The sequence below is a fragment of the Microtus oregoni genome, unplaced genomic scaffold (genome assembly GCF_018167655.1).
Source record: "Microtus oregoni isolate MIOR12 unplaced genomic scaffold, Mior012 000000F_ref0000247, whole genome shotgun sequence".
NCBI lineage: Eukaryota > Metazoa > Chordata > Mammalia > Rodentia > Cricetidae > Microtus > Microtus oregoni.
In genome coordinates, this window is record NW_024543059.1 from 85,904,342 (window position 1) to 85,931,443 (window position 27,102).

Consider the following 27,102-nt stretch of genomic DNA (forward strand, 5'->3'; position numbering starts at 1 on the left):
AGAGGAACTAAAGGAAAGGGAAGATTTCTGGTTCTTGCAAGATGTCCGTAACTGTAACAGCGTTTCTTCCCCTTGTGGCCATTCCCCGTTGTTTTTACAGAGACAGGCAGCACTGTGAAGCATTGGCTTCCGAGTCATGTGAGAGCTCAGTCGCTCCATCTGTAAGATTTCATAGCTCCATGCTAATCTGGAAATTCGTGTGAAATAAAACTAGATTGTGTTAGGAAAGGTTGCTTGAGCTGGGCAGTGGTAGGTAGATCTTTTAGTTCAATGCCTGGTCTACAGAGTGTCTCCAGGACAACTACACAGAGAAACCCTTTCTTGAAAACCCGAGGAGGGGTTGTTTGAAAATATTAATGTAGAAATTTTACCAAGACAAAAATATAACATGTGCTTTTTATTTTTTAAGGTATTGCATGAAACCTTCCCTAAGCATACATTTCTGATGAATGGCCTAATTCAAGGAGTAAAGGTATGATCAGTTGTTTGTCTGTTTGCCCATGTACACATGGATATACATATATACATACATAACTTTCGTATATATAATTTTGTATACTGATTGCCAAATCCCTGAGTTAGAAGTTTTTATTACTATATAGTGTATAATTTGGGCTATATTCTTTTTGCACTATCAGTTTTACATAAGATTGACTTAGATATAGGCAGCTGTGTATAATCATTTTATATTTCCTGTCTTATAATAGAATTCTTGTTCCAGAGGTTTCAGTGCTCCTATAACAATACAAATTTAGGGACTGGAGAGATGGCTCAGTAGTTAAGAGCACTGGCTACTCCATCAGTAGATCATAAGTTCAATTCCCAGCAACCACGTGGTGGCTCACAGCCATCTATAGTGGGATCTAATGCCCCTTTGGCATAAGGTTGTACATGCAGATAGAGCACTCATACACATTAAGTAAATAAATAAATCTTTAAAAGAATACAAATTTAAACAATATGGATAGCTATGAAAAAGAAAAAATTTAATCCCAAACCTTTCATCCATACAGCCTCCTTACCAGTATAACAGTATAGGTAACTAGCCCATGATAGTTTTCTGTTGCTGGTTTAGTTCCTGTAATTGGAAGTACATTAGCATTTCATATTTAATACCCAGGCAGAAGCCAATACATGATCTAGCCAGCCTTTGGAAATTTTTTTAAAATTTATTTATTTATTAAAGATTTTTGTCTCTTCCCCGCCACCGCCTCCCATTTCCCTCCCCCAATTAAGTCTCCCCCCCCCCCCCCCCCTCAGCCCGAAAAGCAATCAGGGTTCCCTGTCCTGTGGGAAGTCCAAGGAACCCCCACCTCCATCCAGGTCTAGTAAGTTGAGCATCCAAACTGCCTAGGCTCCCACAAAGCCAGGGAACTCACCAAGACCAGCTGGCCTGGGTCTGGAAAAGCCTGGGATAAAACCGGACTCTCTGAACATAGCGGACAATGAGGACTACTGAGAACTCAAGAACAATGGCAGTGGGTTTCTGATCCTACTGCCTTTGGAAATTTTAAAACAATGTGTAGGCAAGAAATAAGTTACTGTTGATTGAAAGTTTAATGATTTATTTATTCTACAGGTAAAGTTCCTTTTCCTTTTTTTTTTTTTTTGTTATAACAAAGTGGTTCTTTTTGGCTCATGTATCTACAGCATTTTTTTTTTAACTTGAACTTGTAGGGTTTGTTGTCATTCCTCAGTGCCCCACTTATTGGTGCTCTTTCTGATGTTTGGGGCCGGAAATCCTTCTTGCTGCTAACAGTGTTCTTCACATGTGCCCCCATTCCTCTAATGAAGATCAGCCCCTGGTATGTACATGCTCAATTCTGTGTAGCAGCTAAGTAACTATTTCTGTTATTGCTTTCTTATCTTTCTTCCTGTTTTTTTTTTTTTCCTTCTTTCTCTAGACAGGTTCTCTCTCTAGCCTTGACTGTCCTGGAACTAGCTCTTGTAGACCAGGCTGGCCTCGAACTCACAGAGATCTGCCTGCCTTGCCTCCCGAGTACTGGAATTAAAGTCACCACGGCCCAGCTGTTAGTATTTTCTTAATGGCTTCTTTATTTCTTTTACTTTTCTTGGCCAATTTACTTATCAGTGTATATTTTAATTTTATTCTTTAGTGTATTTATTCTTTAATACAGATTAGGCTCAAGGGAAAAACAATAGTACCTAAGTAATGGTCATGAGGATTTGGAATTAGATGCTACTATTGGAAGCATCTAGACCACCAGCAAACATGCTTTAGGATTTCATAGCCCAAATTTCTTTTTTTTTTTTTTTTTTTTCAAGACAGGGTTTCTCTGTAGCTTTGGAGCCTGTTCTGGAACTAGCTCTGGTAGACCAGGCTGGCCTCAAACTCACAAAGATCCGCCTGCCTCTACTTCTGCCTCTCAAGGGCTGGGATTAAATGTGTGCGCCACCACTGCCCAGCTACATAGCCCATATTTCAAAACAGTATTTTTGAGAGAAAGGTGTTACCTTTCTATTCTTAAGTAGGGATTTTGTACAGTTCATCACTGTTAATTAGGAATGGATTTTACTAGTAAAGCCCAAAATTGCTAAAAAATCTGTTGCTCAAAACTTGCTTTTCTTTTCCTATCAAAAAGATTTTGGGGCTAAGGGTCTAGAGCTTGAGTATAAGTTACAGTGGACAAGACGTCGTTTCTCCAGTCTTCCGTCCTAAGCTGTCTTAGCAATACTGAAGCACCAGCTGTTGTGTCAGCCGTAGATGGCACTGTGGACAATATGGCTACACACTTTTTTGTTTTTAATTTATTTATTCATGTACTTTATGTATACACCAGAAGAAGGAATCTGATCCCATTATAGATGGTTGTGAGCCACCATGTCATTGCTGGGAATTGAACTCAGGACCTCTGGAAGAGTAGTCATGTGCTCTAAACCACTGAGCCATCTCTCCAGCCCCACTTTTTTGGTTTTTGATATGTTTTGTTTTGTTTTACAAACTGGACTTGACCTCTAAATCCTGCCCAGCCCCAAAGAGTGCTGTGTTACATGCACCATAGCCTTCAACGCCATCTTCTCTTAAATCCAGCTTTTACTTACATAATGTATATCTCTGGTCAGATTTCAGGCATATGTATGCTTCTGTTAGAAGAACATGTTAGCCTCTGTGATAAAAATTAGGATTATAGCCAGGAAAGTGACACACCTTTAGTCCCAGCACTTAGGAGACAGGGACAGGTGGATCTCCTGACCTCTTTGGTCTTCCTGGTCTATAGACTAATTCCAGAACCGGCAGGGTTACATGGAGAAACCCTGTTCTGTGTGTGTGTGTGTGTGTGTGTTTTATTTTTCACTTGAGAAAGAGGACAATTTTACACACACAAAAGAACAGCAAATGCTCTGAACAAGCAGGGTAATAGTTGTTTGTCTGAACATTGATTCTTTGTGTGCTCTTTCTATTCCATGGTGTAGATGTATATTTCCAGTGAGTATCTAGAATTATTTAGGGGATTTGTAGAAGAGTCTTCTAATTAGTTAAGAGTCAAGCTTTGAAAACCAAGCCTTTGATGAATACTAAAGATGCAATTGAAATCTTACCAAAGGAATCTAGGGGAAGAGCTAAAAATGAATTTTGGAAAGGAGTGTGTTTGGAAACATTTAGTAGCAGTAATGTTCTGGTGGAATGATAACATGAAAGTTTATAATGATTGAGCAAGACTTAAGAAAACTAAATGTCGCCATTACAATAGGTTTTTTTTTTTTTTTTTTTTTTTTTTTTTACTATTAGCTGACTAGTTTGGAGTCATTTTTAGTAAAATACAGCTTGTCTTTCAAAATGTGTGTGTGTTAGTGAGTGAGTGTACACTCACCCATCTGGATTCATGTGGAGGCCAGAGAGTATTATTACTGGGCTGTTAGTGTCAATTATTTCTCCACTGTGATTTTTGAGGCAGAGCCTAAATCCAGAAAACATGCTCTTTATGCTAGATTTGACTGGCTGTTGAGCTCCTGGGATCTGCATGTCTCCATGCTCCAGCGCTGGGGTTATAGATGCTCACCTCTACACCCATTTTTACCTGGGTGCTTGGGGTCTGCACTCAGTTCTTTTGCTTGTGCAGCAAGTTACTTACCTACCCACTGAGCCACCTCCCCAACCCCTTGTTTATTCTTTGTAGTAACTGTCTTAATTTTATAGACACTGCCATTCAGGTTTCTTCAGTTTAAAGAGTTTGTTTCACTAACATTTGAAGAGCCAAAAACAACCGAAGGGAAGCATGCAGCTCTGTTTAGGCTCACTGTAAACGTGTGGTGGCTTGTTTGTCGGTCTCTGTTGTCAGATTTTGTTTCTGTACGATACTTGGATAGAAAGTGGTAAAGAGTAAGACATCAGTTTTTAGCTTGTTGCTGTTCATACACTTTCACAGTAACTGGCCTAGGATTATAGATGCGTTCATTCTTGCATTGTCCTAGAAAGTTTTTGGCTGAAATGCGCCATTCTTACTGTAACTAATAGACATGAAGGAACATTTTAAGTAATGGTGATTGTTCTAATAATTTTTTCTTGGTTGCCTTTCATTCTTAGGTGGTACTTTGCAGTGATCTCTGTTTCTGGAGTTTTTGCAGTGACATTCTCTGTTGTATTTGCATATGTAGCAGATATAACTCAAGAACATGAACGAAGTATGGCTTATGGTCTGGTATGTATACTTTTTTCTTCCAGCAGTCTTTTGTGCCTGCTACAAAATACCTTGTATTAAGTGTCCCTTTCTGCAGGAAGTGCTAATTTATAATTACTCATTAGATTGTATTTAGAAGTCCTTTCAAAGTTGTTATGGTACATGCCTGTAACTCAGGATTAAGGAAGCTGACACATATTAACTAATTGACCTTGGCTAATTAAACAAGATTACATGAAAGCCTAGAGCCATATAAGCTTTGACAGTTACCACTTGGAATATCTATAAATGGTGTCAGAATTTAAATGATTGTATTCTTGTCAGATTTTTTGTATTGGAATTCTAAAAATAAAATATAATTGCTACTCATTTAATAACTCATTGAATTAATCTAAATTATAATAGGCTAACATCTAGGTCAGGGTTCGGTAAACCATTTCTGAGGCTTTGTGAGGCATGTACATTCTCTATTCCATTGTGTTGTCTATGTTAGTATGTGTACGTCCGCAACTCTTTAAGAATGTAACAACCTGACAAGTAAGAGAGCTTGCTACCATGCCTGATGGATTGGGTTAGAACTGGCTCCTGCAGGTTTTCCTCTTACCTCCACATTTGTGCCATGGTACACCCTCCTTACATACATACCTTATAAATTGAATGTAATACCTTCCTAGCTCATGTGACGCACAGGCAGTTGGTTGTCAGTACCTGAATAGGTCTAGTGACTAATTGCAGTCTGTTCTCCTCAACCTAGAAATAAAATGGCCACCATAACCATACTAATGTGCTGTTATTTAAATAGCTAGAAGTAGGGCAGGGATGAGTTTCAGCAAATACGAGATACATGTGTGATAAATAAGGACTAGGTATTGTATCTCATTGACTTTTAGTTCCATGAAAGACTGATTTCTAATTCAGAAGTATTGCAAAAAATGGTGTTGGGAGGCAGGCTTTGGAGAAGGTGTAGGGAATATGTAGGGGAAATTCATAAAAAGTACGAGTGGTTTCAGTTGTAGGGTTAAATCTTTAAAAATGATAACAAGATTGATGATAACCAAGATTAAAAAACAAACAGAAAAACTCCAGCTTTATTGAAGTATACTTAAAATTCATCCATTGTATGTATATAGTCAATGAATTTTAGTAAGCTCATACAGCTTTCTCACTATCACCATAATAGATTTGGAGTTTAGGGTTACATGGAAGAAACTAGATTTTCCCCAGCTGAAGCCCTTTTCTCTCTTTTTTTTTTTTTTTTTTGGTTTTTCGAGACAGGGTTTCTCTGTGGTTTTGGAGCCTGTCCTGGAACTAGCTCTGTAGACCAGGCTGGTCTCAAACTCACAGAGATCCTCCTGCCTCTGCCTCCCGAGTGCTGGGATTAAAGGCGTGCGCCACCACCGCCTGGCTTGAAGCCCTTTTCTCTTTTAGATAGGTCCTTACTATGCCCAGACTGGGTGACTTCTGTCTCTGTACTGGCATTATAGACAAAAACTACTGCACAAAGCTAGCCAGAGCTTTTCATTCAAAGTTTTCCAAGCCTGGTGTGTTCATGTACACCTTTAACCCCAGGACTTGGAGGCAGAGGCAGAGGTGTCTGTGAGTTTGAAGCCCAACCAGTCTACATAGAAATTTGCAGGCCAGCCAGATATATATATATATATATATATATATATATATATATAGAGAGAGAGAGAGAGAGAGAGAGAGAGAGAGAGAGAGACCGACCGAGACCCTTTGAAAAGAAAAAGCAACAAAAAGAATTTTGCAGTCTAGTTACTTCTTAGTTTGGGGTAAGGTCAAGTGAAGAATTTCCCACCTTTAAAGGCATGATCCAGCAAATGATACTAACATAGTGATAATGTGGATCTAGAGTCGGGCAGTGGTGGTGCACGCCTTTAATCCCAGTGCTTGGGAGGCAGGGGCAGTGGATCTCTGTGAGTTCAAGGCCAACCTGGTCTACAAGAACTAGTTTTATTAAAGCTAGGGCTTGTCTCAAAACAACAACAACAATCAATCAATCAATAAAAAGAAATAATATGAATCTAGAGAAAGGAGAAAGTGATCTTTGTAGTCCTTTCTCATTCTGCCAGAAAGAAATGGTCACAAGCTGGTAGAGCTGACAAGGATAAAATACAAAGGAACCCTGATTGGGCCTTTGTTCGCTGCTTTGCAAGTGTGAGCTCATCTTGATATGCACAGTGAGAGTGCCTTTGCCCCACAGGAGTACTGGAGCTCTGCTTCTGCTGTGCTGGCTCCCTAATGAGACACCACTGCTGTCTGATTTTAGAATATTCCCATCAATCCAGGGAACACTCTCAGACCCATTTATCATTTTTCCTCACTCCACCCTGAGCCCAGACAGCAATCTGCACACTCCGTCTCTGTGCTTTTGCCTTTGGTAGACATTCCATACAAATTGCATAGTGTAAGACAGTCTTTATGTCTAGGATCTTCCCCTTAGCATGTCTTAAGGTTAACCTGATCCATCCATCCATCCATCCATGTTGCTGTGCACTGTTCCTTTGTTTGGCATAAACTACATTTTGTTTGTTGAGAGGTGACAAGTTTCTTGACGGTTGCTTGAATGTGTATCATAATAAACATTTAATTATCTGTTTAATTTTGATGAGAGAGAACAGAGCGGAATTGGATCTCCTTGTAGCAGTGGGTGATGTTAGGCTGTGCTGAGGATGAGCAGGGCTGACAGGAGGGGCATGTGCAATGCTCTGGGCTCCTTGCTTCTCAGCTAAATGAGCTTTTAGTTTCTTGTTGGTTTGCGGGTCTGTTTTTTCCTATGAATTTGTCTGTGGTTATACATGCAGAAAAGGCTCCACAGTTTAAGAAAACATTTGAGAGGCTAGTACATCTTCTTAGACAAGATCTTCCTGCAGGCTTGGACAGGAAGTGTGCAGCTGCAGCTGGCTTATAAAGGAGGATGGTGAATGGGTACTGTAAGGGGGTTCCAGATGATCCCCCAGTTTCTGTTTTTGATTGCAGGTTTCAGCAACATTCGCTGCCAGCTTAGTCACCAGTCCTGCAATTGGAGCTTACCTTGGACGAGTGTATGGGGACAGCTTAGTGGTGGTCCTTGCTACAGCAATAGCTCTGCTAGACATCTGTTTTATCCTGGTGGCTGTGCCAGAGTCGTTGCCTGAGAAGATGCGGCCAGCATCTTGGGGAGCTCCCATTTCCTGGGAACAGGCTGACCCCTTTGCAGTAAGTTTCTCCTTGGTAGAAGAATGAATATTTGGCTGGGCGGTGGTGGCACACGCCTTTAATCCCAGCACTCGGAGGCAGAGGCAGGTGGATCTCTGGGAGTTTGAGGCCAGCCTGGTCAGGGACAGGCACCAAAAATGCTACAGAGAAACCCTGTCTCGAAAAACCAAAAAAAAAAAAAAAAGAAAAAGAAAAAAGAAATGAATATCTGATTCAGGCGGATTATGAGTACTTCCTTCTTTCTGATGCTTTTTCAAGAAAGACCCTTAAGGCTTATTTATATATTTATTACAACCAGGTTCTCAGTGTGTAGCCCTAGTTGGCCCATTATTTAAGATCATTCTGCATTAGTCTCCTGAGTTCTGCAATTATAAACATGAGCTACCATACATGACTGAAGATTTATTTTTTGAACATTTTGGGATTTTTTTTTTTTAGACTAGTTTGGTGGGGATGAAGTAAAGACAAAACTAGTAGTGAGGTTTTGACTTAAGTGTACGTTGGTGTTTTTCCTATTCTAGTCTTTAAAAAAGGTGGGCCAGGATTCCATAGTGCTGCTGATCTGTATCACGGTGTTCCTCTCCTACCTACCGGAGGCAGGCCAGTACTCCAGCTTCTTCCTATACCTCAGACAGGTAAGGTCCTACTGCAGCGGACTTGTCGTGTTTAGTGCTGTAAGGACAGCATTTCATTTTCAGGGAGCTGGACTCATCTGTAAAACCAATGCTTGTCCTAGTTTGCTTTCTTCTTGCCAAAAGCAGCTTGGGGAGAAAAGTGTTTAGTTTATTTAGCTTCTACTTCCATGCTGCAGTCCATCATTGAAGGAAATAAGGGCAGAAACTGAAGCAGAGACCATGCAGGAATGCTGCTTGTTGGCTTATTCCTCAAGTTCATGTTCAGCTACCTTTCTCATACCTCCCAGGACCTCCTTGCCCCATGGTGGCACCACCTATAGTGTATTGGACCCTCCCATCAGGCATTAATCAAGACAGTGTTGCATAGACACCAGTCTATCTGATGGAGACATTTTCTCAATTATGTTTTTCTCTTCCTGGATGACTCTAGTTTATGTCAAATTGACAAAACAAAAGCACAAAACAACTCCCCCCCCCAAAAACCCTACCAATACAATGTAATTTTATAAAAGTAGCCAACAAGAATTTTTTTCTTTTTTGTTTTGTTTTAGTTTTTGAAATGGAATTTTTCTGTGTAATGGCCAACAAGAATTTAACCTCCTGTTCATAGTACCTATTTCTGCTCCCCATCTTTGGTACTGGGGGTAAAACCTACAGCCTCATGTTGCAGTTATTTGTAAAGTGATTTTGGGTGCTTGGTAGCTAAGTATAGCTAAATAAACGGGATTTGTTAAGGCGAAGAATGTATTTTACATATAAAAAGCCATTTTTCTGAAGAATTCTTTGTTTTTTATGTATAATAAGTAAATTAAAATTTGAATTAAAGGTCATCAATAAGCATGTTTCTAGTCATTTAATATTAATGTACAAATAGTAACACTAATATGTTTGCTATGCTCCTTTTTCATTCATTTTACTTGTTTTGGAAACCTTCTAGATAATGAAATTTTCCCCAGAAAGTGTTGCAGCCTTTATAGCAGTCCTCGGCATTCTGTCCATTATTGCACAGGTGAGTTCCTGTTGGAGTGATTGCATAGAGGGGAGCCCATCCTCATGCAGTGATGGCATGTTGGGAATGAACCTTTTTGTTTTGGAGATGGGGTCTTTCTATGTCATCCTGACTCTTCTGGGGGTCACTATGTAGACCAGGCTGGCCTCTAACTCACAGAGATTCTTCTGCTTCTGCCTCCCAAGTGCTGGTCTCTGAACTATAGGTTCAAAAATATGTTAGTGTAGCTAGTAATTGATGAGGATTTAGGGTGGATACACATTAGTGATATATAACTGTGAAGTCACTCATCAACAAATAATCACTGGATGTCTATAGTACAACAGGCTAGAACAGTGGAGTCGATCCCTGCTGTTTAGTTTACATTCTAGGGGATGACACATGAAACATTAGTTGTGATTAAAAACTTCAAAGAAAGGGAAGAAGTGGTAGAGAAACTTGGAAAGGTTTTATTTTATTAGTAATAGGAATTTGGGGAGTGCTTGATGTACAAGGTGGCATTTGGCCAACGATATGGAGACTGTAAATGCAGGAAGAGAATTTTAAGTGGTTGAATGATGGGAGTAGTGCCCCAAGGGTGAGAGTACTTGTGTTTGAGTAAGAAAGTAGAGGTCTGGTGTGGGTAGGGAAAGTAGAGGCTAGCAAGTAAATCCCAGGGGCTCCAGGAAGCCCTCGATAAGCTCCAGGTAAACAGTGATTGCTGGTGTGGAGGGTCTTTTAGTCTTGTGTGAGAGATTCTCATAGCAGCCAGTCAGCCTTGGTAGTTGTACACAGGATGTGACCCCAGGAAGGGAGGAGACCTGTGTTTCTGGATTTTGTTTCTGACTTGAATGACTCCTCACGGCTTTAAGAAAGCACATTCACCTTTTGTTCCCACTTGCAAGGCTATAAACAGGCCCGCAATGTGCAATGTTGCTGAGTGGGGGTCTCTTTTTGTACCCTTTCCTGGATTAGGATTTATTGGTCCCTCCTGGCTTCTAAATTGAGAAACATGAATTCTATAATCAACAATGACTAGTTGCCTGCATACAGTGAAGGACTTTATAAGCAGCTTCCTTAGCCTCACATTCCAGAGAGTGCATGCCTCTGCACACAGCTGGCCCTTCAGCCCCCTGCCAACTGTGTGTGCTGCCAGCCTCCCGTGTTCCTATCTGAGGCTGCAGGAACTTCATCAAGGTGAATGGTTTTTAGCAGTGCTTTCCCTCTGGGGTGCATGATGAGTTCATGTTCTGCCCTGTGAACCTCTGTAGAGCAGTGGTTCTCAACATGTGGGTTGTGACCCATGGGGGGGGGGGTCACATATCAGATATCCTGCATAGCAGATATTTACATTACAATCTATAACAGGAGCAAAAGTACAGTTAGAAAGTAGCAAGGAGAATAATTTTATAGTTAGAGTAACCATAACAACATAAGGTCACAATGCTTGGAAGATTGAGAACCACTGATCTAGAGCCTTAAGAGGAAGCAGGACCTTTGAGATGAAAATGCTGTGTTTAGGGATAGTCTTCAGAACACTGTTCCAATTCTTTAAACGTTGCTTTCTTCACAAGAATTGGATGCCACGGTGTATGCAAAGGGGCGCAGTAAAGTACTGAAATAGCTGCTTCATTAGGGGGACAGTTTTTATTGTAGATAAGAAAGAGCAGCCAAAGTCATCTGGAAGAGTCCAGAGCAGAGAAAAAGAAACAGAGTGGGCATGACCAAGGCTAGGGAAGTGGGAATAGCAAGAGATAGCCAGAGAGGGAATAGAAAGTAGTGGTTGTAAGGAGGGTAAGAAGTTGGGGGTGGGGAGGGAAGGGCTGGACTGCGGGAGCCTGGAGGCCAGCATGAGCTTTGATAGGCAGCCACAGGTACATGTCAGTGATATTGAACCATAGGTCCCTTCTGCCAGAGGCAAGGGAAATGACTCCTTCTGGAAGATGGAACATTTTCACAAGTTTCTGAGGTATGCTGGCATTTATCTTATGACCAGAAATCCTTTTATAATTCAACTTGAACTGAGCCAAGACTGTTATTCCTGGACATATGAACTGCCTAAGACCTAACATAGTCTTGAGTATACTCAAAAGTTTTCTTTTGATTAACTAAATTCTGTCTCTCATACATTGTATATAAGTAGAGCAGAAATTCTTGTTTCTAGTTCTTTGAATGTGTAAGTTGACTGTAATACTGTCCACCATGTCCACACATAAACAATAGGGACGTGCATTATGTATTGCTTTAAAAGAAAATAACAAAATCTTATTAGAGGAAATAAAATATGAAGTTTTTATATAATTGTTAGGTTGAAAAATACTAGCTTTACCCAGATGTTTGTTTAGTGAGTTGAACTTCTGGCAGGAAATTTTGTGGATTGGCTAGCAAAGAGTCTAATCCCACAGGGTGGGCAGACCCAGGGCCTCGATCCTGGATGCTCTTCACTTTTACCAGGCTTAAAGAAAGCTAAGTCCTCAGATCCTCCAAGAACTTGGTATGGTGGTAATGAGTTATTATCTAAAAGTTCTTCTAGGAACCTTTTCTGAGGCAAGGACTCATTTTAACTCTTGCCAGCCTAGAACTCAACTTCAGACTAGACTGCCTTCAAACATAGTTCAGTTCTCTTCCTGACTCAGGCTCAGATCACAGCCCAAGTCACCACACCTAGACATACTGACGTTTGTTACCACACCTCAGAAAATGTTAAGTAATTCCAACTTACACTTTGTAATTATTTGTGTGAGGAAGTAATGAGTGATTATTGGTACCACTTCTACAGACTTATTATTTTGTGTAGTGTGTTCAACTTTTGTTAGAATATCAAAATTGTTTTTGATGCCCCAATCCATGCTGAATTTCAATTAGATTTGAAATAGAGGAATGTCCATCTACTCACTAAACCATTTATTAAATGTTTCCTATGTGCCAGGGACCGCTCTCAGCACTTCATCCAGTGTTGAATTCTGAAATTGCTGCTGTTAGCTCCACTTGGCAAGAGAAAACAAAAGTAGACATATCCAGGGTCTCAAAGATCATAGTCCAGCCTGTTTTTCCAGTCTGTGCTCTTAAAACTTTCCCAAATCATACTTACTAAACTTTTATACATTTCATAGAATCTTCATGGTTTCAGCAGCAGGTTTTAGATGAAATTGTGGGTCATCACTGGGCTATTGGATTGCAGTCTGTCTTAGTTACTTTTGTATTTTTGTGATAACACACCATGACCAAGCCAGTTTATAGAAGAAAGAGTTTAATCTGGGGTTCACAGTTCTAGAGGGTTAGAGTTGATGATTATCATGGCATGGAATATGGCAGCCAGTAGGCAGGCATGACGGTGGAGCAGTAGAAAGAGCTTACATCTGGTCTACATGCAGGAGGCAGAGTGTGGTTGTAGACTTTTGAAATCCCAAAGCCCACCCCCAGTGACATTACCTTCTCCAACAAGGTCATACCTAATACTTCACAAACAGTTCCACCAACTGGGGACCAAGTATTGAAAACAGATGATCGGATGGGGCCATTCTCATTCAGACCACTTGGCCTTGAGGCTTCATTCATGCTGTCACAAATTGGGCATCTCCATCAGGAGCCTAGAGTTCTTTGTCAGCATTGGTCCTCATTGCAAGTATACTAAGGGCTTAGAAAACTGGACTCAAGTATTGTAGCTCTAGTAGCTCTAATTCAGAATGTGTTAGTCTGTAGCACTGAGCTCTGAACTAGTTGGGGCAATTACTGCTGAAAACAGCCACACTGGTGTAAACGATACTTCATCAGAGTGAAAGAACTGCAAAAACAAACCAAACTTTGTGGTAATCATATGTGTGTTTTTCTTCTAGACTATAGTCTTGAGTTTACTCATGAGGTCAATTGGAAATAAAAACACCATCTTATTGGGTCTGGGATTTCAAATATTGCAGCTGGCATGGTATGGATTTGGTTCAGAACCTTGGTAGGTATAAATATTGTAATGTTCATTTTCTCATTTTTTTAAAAATATTTATTTATTTACTTATTTATTAAAGTATACAATATTCTGTCTGTGTGTATGCCTGCAGGCCAGAAGAGGGCACTAGACCCAATTACAGATGGTTGTGAGCCACCATGTGCTTGCTGGGAATTGAACTCAGGACCTTTGGAAGAGCAGGCAATGCTCTTATCCTCTGAACCATCTCTCCAGCCCCCTCAATTTTTTTTATATTCTTTGAAAAGTTCTTTTATTTGCATGATGTATTTTGAGTACCATAGGCCTTTACTACCTGCCTCTCAATCCTCTTCCAACCTATAGTGGCATTTCACTTGTATCTTAATAAGTAAAGCTTGCCTGAAGATCAGAAAAGTAAAACAGCCACACTGGCCAGCCTTATAGACCAGCCAGCAATGAAACACACCTTTAATCCCAGTAGCCACACTATTTCCCCAGTAACCGGGCAGTGTGTGACTTTAATCCCAGTGATGCATGCCTTTAATCCCAGCCCTAGAGAGGATTTTAAGATGGGAACAGACAGCTCCCAGTCAGTCTCATTCTGAGACTCCTTGGAGACAGGATCACCATTTCGGACTGAGGTCGAGGTAAGAACCAGTGACTGGCTGCTTTGCTTTTCGGGTCTTCAGGTTGAACCCCAATTTCTCCCTCTTGAGTTTTTATTGTGCTTCACTAACCGCATAGACACTCGTTTGCGGTGTGTGTGAATTTAGCCCACAATGCAGTTAGTACTATCCACACATGCATGGCATGGTGTAGGGCATGGGAAGCCTACCCATAGCCACACCCCATCAAAAGATGTTTTTGTGTGCTTTTGGTTTTTGAGACATGTTTCCTTTTTTTTTTCCTTCTTTCTTTTTAAGCTAAGGCTGCCTAAGCCTCACAAGGGCGAGAACTCCAGGTGTGCACAACTTTGCCAGCTCCGCCCTTTTCTTCCTTCCCAGCTAAGCCATTGACTTCAGTCTGTTTCTTGTGCTTCAGAGCATGCATAGTAGTTTCCCACATAAGTTTATATATTCTAGACTGGCTAAATAGTGGCAGGTTTTTTTTACATGAGATTATTAAACTATTGAATCTGTAAGGGCTCATTTAATCAGTTTTTTAAAAAAATAACTAGGAAGCAGCACAGAATTCTGTGGCAACAAAGACAGCCTTCTATCTCTTTTGTCCTTCCAGTTATGGGGAAAGCGTTGTAGTGTTCCCCTCTGGCAGATTGAAAGTGAGCACACTCCACTTCATTCCATTCTGGCTTCCCCACCAGACTTAGCTTTTCTTGCAGGCTGATGTTGGTCGGGTTGGGCTGCCTACCACTTTGGGCTTGGGTATTATTAGTAAACACTAAAATGTGTTTAGTGGGTGACGTATTTTCCAGTCCAGCCTTTGCAGAGGACCCACAAATGTGAAGTATTTCTTTCAAACAAGAAGCCAGGAACTTCCAGCTTACTACTCTTTATACTTTAGAGATTATATCCAGTCAGTGATCTTTAAACCGAAACACAAATCCATGTGAACTTTGAATGATTGCTGGCTTCAACATTTAAATACACTTGATGTTTCTTATTAATTTTATGTATAATCTTCAAATAGCCTCTCAGCTTCCCACAGAATGTTGCAATTTTACAACAAAATACCACATCATCTTTGTGAACAAGTAGTTACTGTTTCCAGAGCACACAATGCTATGACTCCAGAGCCAATTAAGAGGAACAGAGAAAGCACACTTCTCTTTTCTGGGCCACAGCCATTGCACAGTCAGGATGACTTGGTTTGCTTGACAGGTAAAATGGAAGCAGTATTAATTTTTGTTTTGCCACTTTGATTACAGGATGATGTGGGCTGCTGGGGCAGTCGCAGCCATGTCTAGCATTACCTTTCCAGCTGTTAGTGCCCTTGTTTCACGAACTGCTGATGCTGATCAACAGGGTGAGTTGCTAGGCACTCAAAGTAGTCTTCTAACTTTGCTGCCTGTGGTAAAGCAGATTCTGAGGTCCTAATTTCCAGTGGCTATTGTCCCTTGTCTTTCCAGTACTGACTGAGTGGCGTTTGTGTCATTATGACAAAATACCCAACAGAAACAGCTTGAAGGGTTTATATTGACTATAGAGTTTTGTTTTTTCATGATCTGTTTATTTTGGTTTTTTCGAGACAGAGTTCCTTCACTTTGGAGCCTGTCCTGGAACTAGCTCTTGTAGACCAGGCTGGCCTCAAACTCCACCTGCTTCTAACCTCCCAAGTTGCATCACCACCACCCAGCATGATCTATTTTTAATATGCATTGGTGTTTTGCCTACATGTATGTCTCTGTGATGTAGTTGGATACCTTGGAACTCGAGTTATAGACTGTTGTAAGCTACATGTGGGTGCTGGGAATTAAACCCTGGAATAGCAGTCAATGCTTTTAGCCTCTGAGCCATCTCTCCAGCTCTGGTTATAGAGTTTTTAAAGAGTTTAGTCCATGGTTGCTTAGTCTCATTGTTTGTGGGCCCAGAGGGAAAAATATGTCTGCAGGGGCATAGAAGCTACCCACAAAGAGTAGACAGGAAGAAGCCAGGGACAAAATACATTTCCAAAAATTCACCCCAGCGTTCTGGTTCGAGGGCCTCCCCCAAATAGGGGAGTACCAATTCAGTGCCAATAAGGACTGAAATTCAATATATGAGCCTGTGAGGGATGGTGCGCGTTCATGTCCTGATTTACTAATGAAGTTTCACTGTCATTTTGATATTGTGATAGGAACCTTAGGCTGTAAACTGAAACTGCACTTTTGTTTCTTGGCCACCCAGACCCAAATTATCACACAGAAACTATATTAACTACAAAGTTTGGCCAATGGCTTAGGTGTATAGCTAGCTCATAGATCTTAAATTTAACCCATTTCTCTTATCTATGCACTGCCATGAGGCAGTAGGTAGGTACATGGTGTCTCCTCAACTCCATGTGCTTTCCCCCACTGTCTCTGTTCAGATTTCCTGCCTGGTTTTACTCTACTAAGCTATTGACCCAAATAGCTTTATTCACCAACCAATAAAAGCAACACATATACAGGACATCATTAGGGTTTGTTGTAACCCTTTAAAACTCTGTAGCTTCAGTTATCAAGACATCAGTAAACATAAAAAGGTTCTGTGGTAGGAACATTGTTGGCATGCTAACAGAGAAAGGGTCCTAACAGAGGTAGAAGAGTGACAGTGATTACTTAGTAAAATGCTCACTTAGGAAGGAAAGGCAAGGTGAAGCTAAAGAAATTGAAGTGAAACTCAATAGTATAGATTTGACTGAGTAGGAAACTGTGTGGGGTGGTTTTTAATGTGCTTAATTGAGTTCCTGGATGATTTAAAGCCAAAAACCTAGTGCTTTTGCTACCCAGAGTTCACCCTGTTAGGTCTGGGCTTGCACTTATACAGGGCGGTGACTACTTATGGCTTCTTGGTAGCTTTTAATACTCCTAGAGCAAGTTGTTAGTATCTGTTAACAATCTCAATTTAGATTGATTTCACATTTGTAGGATAATGTGCTAAATGATTTCTTTAAACATGTAGGTGTTGTTCAAGGAATGATAACAGGAATCCGAGGATTGTGCAATGGTCTGGGACCAGCCCTTTATGGATTCATTTTCTACATATTCCATGTGGAACTTAAAGAACTGCCAATCACAGGTTCAGACCTGGGGACGAACACAAGCCCTCAGCACCACTTTGAACAGGTAATTCTTTTTTTTTTTAATTTTTTTTTTTAATTGAGAAAAGGAGAAAAAAAAAACATAAACAAAAAACAAGTTTCCACTTCCTTCCAGCCTCCCATTTCCCTCCCCCTCCTCCCACCCTTCTTCCCCTCCCCCCACTCCTCGAACAGGTAATTCTTACCTTGCATGTTAAAATGTTCTATTTATTTGGCTGGACTAAAGGATGATTTTGAAAACAAGCTTTAAGCCGGGCAGTAGCAACTCATGCCTTTAATCCCAGTACTCGGGAGGCAGAGGCAGGCGAATCTCTGAGTTCGAGGCTAGCCTGGTCTACAAGAGCTAGTTCCAGGACAGCCAGGACTACAACACAGAGAAGAAACCCTGTCTCGAAACTCCACTTCCCCACCCCCCATAAAAACAAAAAAAAGCAAGCTTTAATATAAAACTGTTTCTGGTTTTTTTGACACAGCCTCACTATAATTCCAGCTTGGCTGGAACACATTGTGTGGCCTGTGCTGATCCTTCTGCCTCAGCCTTCTGAATACTGATTGAGATTACACATGAGGTATGATGCCCATTCTAGAGTTCTTAATTTACTTTGAGGTCAAATGAAACCCCAAATGGATTGGCGGTATAGGCCTGCTTATAGAGTGCTTGCCTAGCATGAACAGGCCCTAGATTCAGCCAGACATTGTTAAAACAGAGTCCTTAAGACGTCTCTTGAGTACTTATTTGCAAAATTGTCTGTGCATACTTTTTCCTCTAAGAATGAAAACCATATAAAATCCTACTTTGTCATTGTGTGTGATGGCATGGTAGCCATTTCTCCACTGCATCCTACTGTTTTCCTCCGACTCTGTAGTTGGTGTCACAGTTGTCACCCATCTCTAGATGCAGTCGGCTATGCATGTTTGTTGCTGTGCTTGCTTTATTTCCTGCTTTATAACAGAAATTACCAACGCCAAGCCACATGAACCATTGAGCCAATACAAACAGCTCTTCGGTTACCTTGATTTAGCAAGAATTTCCTGCAGCCAAGCCTATTTCCAAAATTTAAAAAAAAAAAAATTTGTGGGTCATATACAACAAAAATTGACAGTGCAGGGTTTTATGTCAAACTGAACGTGATTTGGAGTTAAAATAAAAATTTGTCTACATATTTTTTGTGGTTAGCAATATTGTATTTTTGAAACAAAAAGGTATTGATTCTGCAGGTGTTAATATGTGTAGCTTTGCTTGACCCCAAGGTTCCTGTCTTCCTCTTGGGACTAGATTGATGGAAGTGCACGAAATGTGTTTACAGGTTCTGGGCCAAAGTAACGCACAGTTGTCCAAGTTCCCTCTGCCAGCTTTGTGTACACGACTCTCCAGAAGCATTTTATAACTGTTGCTTTAATGAAGTCACTAATTTTAGAGAAAAGTCTGAGCACCAGCTGGTGGTTGCACACGTCTTTAATCTCACAGGAGGATCTCTGAGTTGGAGGCCACCAGGATATCCAGAGAAACACTGTCTTAAACAAACAAACAAAAAACCTAAGGAAAGAGTTGCTAAGCAAATCTTGGGGAAAGGGGAGTATCTGTACAAGAACCCTAACTATTGTTTCTTCCTCAGAATTCCATCATCCCCGGTCCCCCCTTCCTCTTTGGAGCCTGTTCGGTACTGCTGGCTCTGCTCGTTGCCTTGTTTATTCCGGAACATACTAATTTAAGTTTAAGGTCCAGCAGTTGGAGAAAACACTGTGGTGGTCACAGCCATCCTCACAGTACACAAGCGCCAGGAGAGGCCAAAGAACCCTTACTCCAGGACACAAACGTGTGATGACTGAAATCAGGAAGACTTTTCTATCGGCACCAAGGTCTTAGCTTTCACCTATAGTTCTGGATGTACATTCCATTTCCATCTACAATGTACTTTTAAGATTGTCTTAAGAAATACCTGCATGAACTCCGTGGGAACTAAAGAAAGAACCGGACAGTTTTCCAAAGATGTTACAATTTCTTTCTAAAAGAAACCTTTTGTTTATTAGCACCAATCTCTTGCCACTAAACTGTTTTATTATACATCTTTAATTAAAAGCTATATATGTAACTCCGCTGTTAGCACGTCTCTGCTACCATTTCCTTAAGGTGTTGCGCTTTTACCGTGCTGACTCAGTGACACAGTAGGTAGTATGATTGTGGACCTGTTCGCTTTAACATTGTAAAAGCCTGAGTCAGATTGTAATATTGTAAAATCTTGGGTCAAATAATTCAAAGCCTTAATGCAGATGCACTAGAATAAAGAAATGGTAAAGAATTATTTGCATTTTAAACAACAAAACTTGTGAAAATTGTAGAAAACCAGAATCATGTTCTGAGCCTGTTTGCCATAATTTTATTTAAAACATTATTCACTACTGTTTTTGAAGTAAGAAAATATCAGCCACTTAGAATTGAAATTGGGATGGTCAGAGAGCCTATACATCTATGTTCTGCTTCTTATACCACTATTCTTTTGATGTTTGCATAATCATAAGGACCTCAACACTTGAATACATAATTTAAAAATTATATAGTAAAGCTGGTAGCCTTGCAAATGTCAATGTGCTATCTATATGTAGATAAATATATATAGTGGCCTTTCAGGACTGTCACAGTAACACTTTATTTACAGAGCTAATGTTTGTCCTAAATTTTCAGGACCCTAGAAGAGAGCTTTATACAATTAACTGATGTGAATTTCTCTAAAGTGTATATTTTTGTGTCCAGTTATATTATTTAAAAAAGTGTTACTTTGTAAAAATTGTACATAAAGTATTGTATAGTTTACACTGTTTTCATCTTGTGTGTGGTTACTGCCTAATGCTTTTTAAACTTGGAGCATTCACTATGATTAAGGTCTCAATATGTAAATATTCTGTTAATAAAATTAAATATTTTAATGATTTTTTTCTTTTTAAAAAAGTCTTGATCTGTGAGTCCCTGTAAGGCCTGTTTGGGCTTTTATTTGTTACCATAAGCATTTTTACAGAAAGAAATCTTAACTTACCTCCTCTGTAGTTCATTTGTTTGCCCTCACCTCACCAAAAAAAAACCCTGAAGTCAAAAATGCAGTGTTTGCAAATCAACTGGAAATACTTGGATTTCATAAGCACAGGCAATACGAGACAGACAGTCTTTAATTTTCTACACATACAGAACTCTGAAGTTTGTACTTTATTAACAAAGGTCACAGTTCTTAGAAACATCATTAACAGCAACATTTTCATTATTAACACATGTACAGTTATACACCACAAAACAATCTGAAACAAAAGTTGAAGAGGTAGAGCAAAGAATTAGCGCAGTCTATGTGCATGTACACTTAGCCGCTGTGAAATGTGCTGTCCTATCTTGGAAATGTGTGTTTATAAATAGTAAGGGTGGGGATCAAAAAAGCTACATGTCATATATCCCTTCCAAAACCTGCCAACCCCTTATGTATATATTACACAGTATTTACAACAGTCCTGCATTGCCAAGACATTTCTTTCTTTCCAAAATTAAGTGCTTTCAAGTAACAATATTATTAATCATCACTGGATTTTGAATTACACCCTTTATTGAAGATAGCTGGCAGTTGCCAGCATCTTGAAAGTGAGATTAAAAATCCGTCTTCCTGTGGTCCTAGTAAAGTTGACACATCACTACCTTGAAGTGTCTTCAGCTGTGTAAAGTACTTGGGGAAAAAAAATGCTTTTTAATGTTTATGAATGTTTTGCCTGCGTGCCTAATGCACTCAAGAGACCAGAGAGGGAAACAGGTCTTTTGGATCTCTAGTTACAGACAATTGTGAGCTGCCATGTGGGCAATGGGAATAGAACTCTCAGTCCTGGAAGAAAGCCACCAACCACTGATCCCGTTTCTTCAGCCCCTTGAGACCTTTTAAGACTATCACATGATTGTTAGCATTTTACAAATAAGATTTGGGGTCTTAGTAGGATTTTAATGTCCTTTGGGTAGTTGTCAATAAGAACACAATGGAACCTTAAGGTTAAAGATTTGTGTTTTCTATGTCGGTTCATACACGGGTATTTATTTGCACTAGTGCAGTGTGTGCCAAGGAAAGGTTCTCTCCAAGAGCAATACAAAAGGTCTTAACTACTGAACCATGCATGCTGTTGCTTTTTGGGTTTTTTTGTTTTGTTTTGTTTTCCTTTTTTGCAAACTACTTAATTTCCAAGGAATAGTTCTTAGGAGATTTAGTAGTGAGAAAGAAAATTGTAAATTTCAGTAGTTAATTTTCCTTCTGTTATCAATAGTGCAAATTTTGGTCTTATAAAAATACTATGAATATTCATGATGCCATTATACTGAAGGAATTTTGTACTCTAAAGTCAGCCCAGATGACTGACTAAAACAATTTAGCCATGTGAATACAATGTCCAAATTATTTTTACATAAAATTACTTCATAGATGAAATGTTTCAGGGAAAAGAATTTACTATGAATACTTAATTCATTTCAGCGATTTAAAGTGCTTAAGAGTGTCACTGGGTAGGTATATCAACCAAACTCCAGGGTAGAGTCCATAACCAGGAGTGCTTGGCTAGCACAAAATGGGCTCCACTGTTGTGGTTTGGTATTTTTGTTTGGTTATTTGTGTTTCTTTTTGAGGGAGAAAATACATGAAATTGGGTGGGTAGGGAGGTGTAGACCATCTAGAAAGAGATGGAAGGGGAAAGAATAAATCCAAATATATTGTATGAGCCAGGCACCTGGGAGAGGCAGGTGGATCTCTTGAGTTCAAGGCCAGCTTGTCTACAGTACAGGCAAGTTCCAGTGTACAGAGAAAAACCCTGTCTCAAAACAAAAACAAAAACAAAACAACAAACTTTAAAAGTATAAGGACTTTGGTGTAAAGATCAATAATCACAGATGGAAGCTATTTCTCCCAATTCTCAGGTGGCAAATTAATAATTGCTATACTAATAAACGTGATAGCATGAATCACAAGCTTTCTAGTTACTATTCCCTTGTAGGGCACATTTTTCTTTAGGCTGTTTCTTATTCAGACCAAGTGGTAAGAATCTGATAAAATTCAGTGATATTTTTAAAAACAAACATTCTGTTTACAGAATAAAAAATACCATTTACTCAGAATCTTTGACAATCTCCTAAGTTTGTAAATGGTAACAGTATTACAAAGGATTCAGGTGATCTAACAGGAACAAGAAAAATTGGTTTTGTTGTCTAAACTGTCAGTAAGAAGTGAAAGGTGTTGGATTAACTATTTGGTAATTGTCCAGGGAAATATGCTGAAGATGAAGAGGGGAGAACTGTGGGTTTGGAAGATGTCTGTAATGCTCCCATTATGCCATCTTTCTGATGGTCTGCAAAAGAGGATAAAACACACAACCTGTTACTAATTCAGTCTTAAGACACATTTAGTTAAATTGTACCGTGTGTGCCCAGCACAGACATCTCCTCACCTGAAGTACTAAACAGATTCTGGCTGAGTCCACGTAAAGGAATGCTAGCTTCTCTTTTCTTCAAGTATTTGGATTCCAGTCCTAAATTTTCACTACTTTAAAAAAAAAAATCTTTAAGTCATTTTTTAAAAATATTTATTTACTTATTATGTATACAATATTCTGTTTGTGTGTATGCCTGCAGGCCAGAAGAGAGCACCAGACCTCATTACAGATGGTTGTGAGCCACCATGTGGTTGCTGGGAATTGAACTCAGGACCTTTGGAAGAGCAGGCAATGCTCTTAACCACTGAGCCATCTCTCCAGCCCTCTTTAAGTCATTTTAATGTTCATTTTCTATGTGTGTGTGTTGAATGTCCCTAGTCGAAAAATTCAGTATGCTCAAATACCATAGTACAAGATTTTTTGATCACCCACATGATGCCACAAGTTGTCAACCCCAACATCTGTTGACCATTTGACGGATGGCTCAGTTGAAACAGGTGCACCAAAAACAAAACAACATATAATATACCTGTGGGCTGTGTATAGGAGAAACATCAATCTTTTCTTTCAGGCTTAGGTCACATCTAAGTATGTATTCCAAATATTCCAAAATTCTAATGCCTCAAAAGCCTGAAGTACCACTGGCCTCAAATGTTTTGAATAAAGGACACAGCCTGCGTATTCTTCACTGTTTTTTTAAGCCAATAAAAAATATCTATATATAATGAATTCCTTCTGAAAAAGGATTAAACTTTAAACTCTACTAAGAACTGGGATGAGGACTATCTGAGAAGTGAAAATTCTGTTGAGTACCATAAGATTTTATATAATGGCAAACACAGAGGAAAGAGATGAGAAAATACAGGAGAAACCAGCTTATATGCTGAGAACGTTATCTTGAGTTTATTGGAGTCAATAAAACATACTATTAGAGCCGGGAGGTAGTGGTGCAGGCTCAGCACTTAGGAGGCAAAGACAGGTGGATCTCTGAGTTTGAGGCCAGCCTGGTCTACAAGAGCTAGTTCCAGGACAGGCACCAAGGCTACACAGAGAAACCCTGTCTTGGAAAAACAAAACAAAACAAAAATACTATTAATACCATTAGAACAAAAAAAGCATGTAAGTGACACATGACAGAAGAAAAAGGCATAACTGATTTGAAAATATCATTAAAAAAGTCTGCATGTATATTTATTTTTCTGTGTATGAGTGTTTCGCCTGCATTTCTATCTGTGCATATGTTTGCAGTGCCCTTGGAGGCCAGAAGAAGGCTTCATGTCTCCTTTGGAGTTACAGAGGGTTGTGAGCAGCCAAGTAGGTGTGAGAATCAAACCCAGGTCCTCTGGAAGAGCACCAGTTAACCATCTCTGTAGCCCTCTTTCTGAGACAGCGCCTGGGCTTTCTTGCACTAGAGATCTGGCCATCTCTGCCACTTGAGTGGCGGAATTAAAGGCATGTGCCACTATGCTTAGCTTTAAAAAGGATTTCTATGTACATACCCAAATATTTACAAGAACAGTCTTTATAAGAAAATCTAAGAGGAAATCCTATAGTTTAAAACCATATAGAGGAGAAGTCACTTTTTCACAGGTAAGAGTAACTCACTGAGTACTTACTTTTCCTTCTCAGCTGAACAAGGCCTGCTAACAGCTGTTCCTGGCTGCGCATCTAGCGATGAGCTTGGTTTTGTAAGCTGCAAGTTAAACTGAACCTGTGGAGAGAACACAGCTCATGGACTCAGGACTGAGGCTGAGCCAAGTGCTTAGTTTTAGTTCCTGATAAGTCTAGATAATAAAAATAAAGGTTTGGCCTATATTTTACAGCACAAGCACATTCTTTTGATTCTTAAAAAGAACCTGACTTTTCCTCACAAAACAAACCTCACACGACACTGAGATGAAGAACACAAGTGATTCTCCTAACGGGTACTTTGACATGAACACTAATGTATTAAGGTCAATTACAGAACCGAAACTAGCCAAGCTTTAGTTAGTAGCACATGCCAATATCCCATGTGCTGGAGGGATCAAGAGTTTGAAGAAAGCTTGGGCTACATAGCAAGGTTCTGTCTTGAAAATAAGAAAAAAGAAAAGAAAACAACACAATTAACAACAGCTTTACCTTTTGTATTCTGAAAACCATGCCTTCTAAATGACTATCGAAGACTGCTATACTTATTTAAAAATTCTAAGGTATTTGAATTTAAATTGTAAAATAACCAAAATTAAGAATAACCAAATAAGAATACTATCACACAACAAACAATACCAAGGAATAAAACTTAAAGAAACAAAACTACTATAAAACTTGAAAGCACTGAAGAAAAAAATTAAAACATTAAGTAGTGAACAATTTAATATAGCTAAGATATCCATTCTACTCAAATTCATTGGCAAACTTTCCATTAAAATCCCAAAGACATTCTTCCAAGAATTAGAAAAAGATTCTAAACTGTATGTGGAAGCACAAAAGGCCTAGCAGAGAATGCAATTTTGAGCAAAGAGCAAAGCTAGAGGCGTCATTATATTGATTCCAAGGCACACTACAGAGTCACAGTAACCAAAACACCACTGCACTGGCACAAAAGGAGACACACATACCAACGAAACAGAAGGCAGAACCCAGAGATAAACCCATGAAGTTACAGTCCACTAGCTCTTGCAAAGGTGCCAAAAAGACACACAGGAGAAAGGACATCCTTGTCAGGAAACTGTGCTGGGGAATGTGGATATCTACTTGCCAAAAGACTGAACTTAGCCTCTTGCCTTGTATAAATATCAACTCTGATGGATAGAAAGTTCTTAATGTAAGACTATCAACTCTGAAATAAAGGGAAAAAAACACTTTAAGACACTGGACGAGCCACAACTGCATGGGAAAAAAAGTGAAAACTGACAAATGGAACTAAAAATCAAAAGTTTCTAAAGGCACAAGAAGCAATCAGCAAAGAAACAGTCTTCAGAATGGGAAAGAACATCTGTTCTCATCTAATCCACAGAACTCCTGCCCAGAATACACACACCAAAAATTCAACAAAACAAGGAATCTAATTTAACATATACAAATGATCTAAATAGATACCAAAGAAATAAAAATAGCCAATATGAAAAAACTGCTTAATGATTTTAGCTATCAGGGAAATAGAAAAGAGAATTAAAGTGAGGTAACTTTCTGCCCCAGATAGAATGGCAATTATCAAAATAAAAACAGGCAAATGCTGAGGAGGATTTAGCAAAAAGGAATTCATACCCTATTGCTGACAGTTACTATAAAAATCAATACAGATGTTCTTCAAAACAACACACATGGATTTACTAGGAATTTATTTCACTCTTGGGTCTACAGCCAAAGGAATAAAAGCCAGAATACAAAAGAGATAAATAAATGGAAACCAATGTTCACCACATCACAGCTCTACAGCTAACACAGAATCAGCCTAGGTGCCCATTAAAATGTACAAAAATATGGTGTGTATGATCACACACACACACACACACACACACACACACTGGAGTATCAAATCATTTGTACAAAATTGATGGAAATGGAGGATATTACATTAAGAAAAACGAGCCAAACAAAAGTATCTCTATCACATTTCCTCTCCTTTGGGAAAGTAACACCAACAATCCTCAAAATCAAGACAAGGGAGACAAGGAAAAGACGCAAAATACAGGAAGCAAATAAGAACAGGGTAAACCTTGAGAGCATACACAATGACGCTGAAACTAAAACAGTGGTGGCATGTGGGCACAGCACATTTAAGAAACAAGTTATGATTCTCAGCATCAAATACATATTACAAAATAATCTTAGGAGCAACACGTGCACAATCTGACTCCAACCAGTGAACCAAAGGGGTTCTGGTCACAGGCCACAGAATGGTCACTAAATTTTGCACAATTGGGATAGATATAAATGGCACAGCAAATCCTATAAAACCAACTGACACAGAAACAGTCTGGAAACAAATCAGACCTTAAAACTTCAATTGAGTAAGAATCTCTTTTAATTTTTTTTTTTTAATGATTCCTTTTTATTTTTTTATGTGCATGGGTATTTTGCTTGCATGTACATCTGTGTGAGGATATCAGATCCCCTGGAACAGGACAGGAGTAACAGACAGTTGTGAGTCACTGTGTAGGTGTTGGGAATTGAACCATGGTCCTCTGGAAGGGTAGTCAATGCTCATCTCTTCTTTTTAAAAAGTCTCTTCTTTACCATCTGAAAAGAATCTAGAGTATCACAATAAACTACTTAGAATAGAATCCTAACTACTTAACAAAGAATCAGGAAAATCTAAGTGACTTGCTTTATTGAAAGAGAACTCCAAAAACACCACCATAGGATTACAAACATCAGATTGCAGGAAAATGCTTTAAAGCACCTATTATAACCATGCGTTTAGCAGAACACTCATGAAACAAATGTAAAAAACAGAATGTAGAACTTGAGGGTATATAACTCAGTGGTAGATCACCCGGCTGGTGAATGAAAAAAGAGATAAAAAGGAAAGGAAAGGGC

At 39.4% G+C, this 27,102-nt stretch overlaps 2 protein-coding genes across 3 annotated transcripts in view; one reads left to right on the forward strand and one right to left on the reverse strand.

The window, feature by feature from the left end:
• Nucleotides 1-20,086, forward strand: part of Mfsd14a (major facilitator superfamily domain containing 14A) — a 36,094-nt gene extending 16,008 nt beyond the window's left edge. The window contains exons 3-12 of the mRNA XM_041658513.1: nt 410-472; nt 1,678-1,805; nt 4,547-4,661; nt 7,638-7,856; nt 8,378-8,491; nt 9,429-9,500; nt 13,316-13,428; nt 15,287-15,384; nt 17,001-17,164; nt 18,756-20,086. Coding sequence (XP_041514447.1) covers nt 410-472; nt 1,678-1,805; nt 4,547-4,661; nt 7,638-7,856; nt 8,378-8,491; nt 9,429-9,500; nt 13,316-13,428; nt 15,287-15,384; nt 17,001-17,164; nt 18,756-18,962 — 1,293 coding nt within the window. The 3' untranslated portion in view covers nt 18,963-20,086. The remainder of the gene's footprint in view (nt 1-409; nt 473-1,677; nt 1,806-4,546; nt 4,662-7,637; nt 7,857-8,377; nt 8,492-9,428; nt 9,501-13,315; nt 13,429-15,286; nt 15,385-17,000; nt 17,165-18,755) is intronic.
• Nucleotides 20,087-20,328: 242 nt separating this feature from the next.
• Nucleotides 20,329-27,102, reverse strand: part of Sass6 (SAS-6 centriolar assembly protein) — a 41,879-nt gene continuing 35,105 nt past the window's right edge. Inside the window, exons 15-17 of one of the 2 annotated variants that reach the window (XM_041650302.1) lie at nt 24,195-24,289; nt 22,594-22,688; nt 20,329-22,494 (exon numbers count right to left, since the gene is read on the reverse strand). In XM_041650302.1, coding sequence (XP_041506236.1) covers nt 22,388-22,494; nt 22,594-22,688; nt 24,195-24,289 — 297 coding nt within the window. In that variant the 3' untranslated portion in view covers nt 20,329-22,387. Of the gene's footprint in view, nt 22,495-22,593; nt 22,689-24,194; nt 24,290-26,693; nt 26,814-27,102 lie in introns of those variants that run through there. The other variant, XM_041650310.1, reaches the window with a different exon arrangement.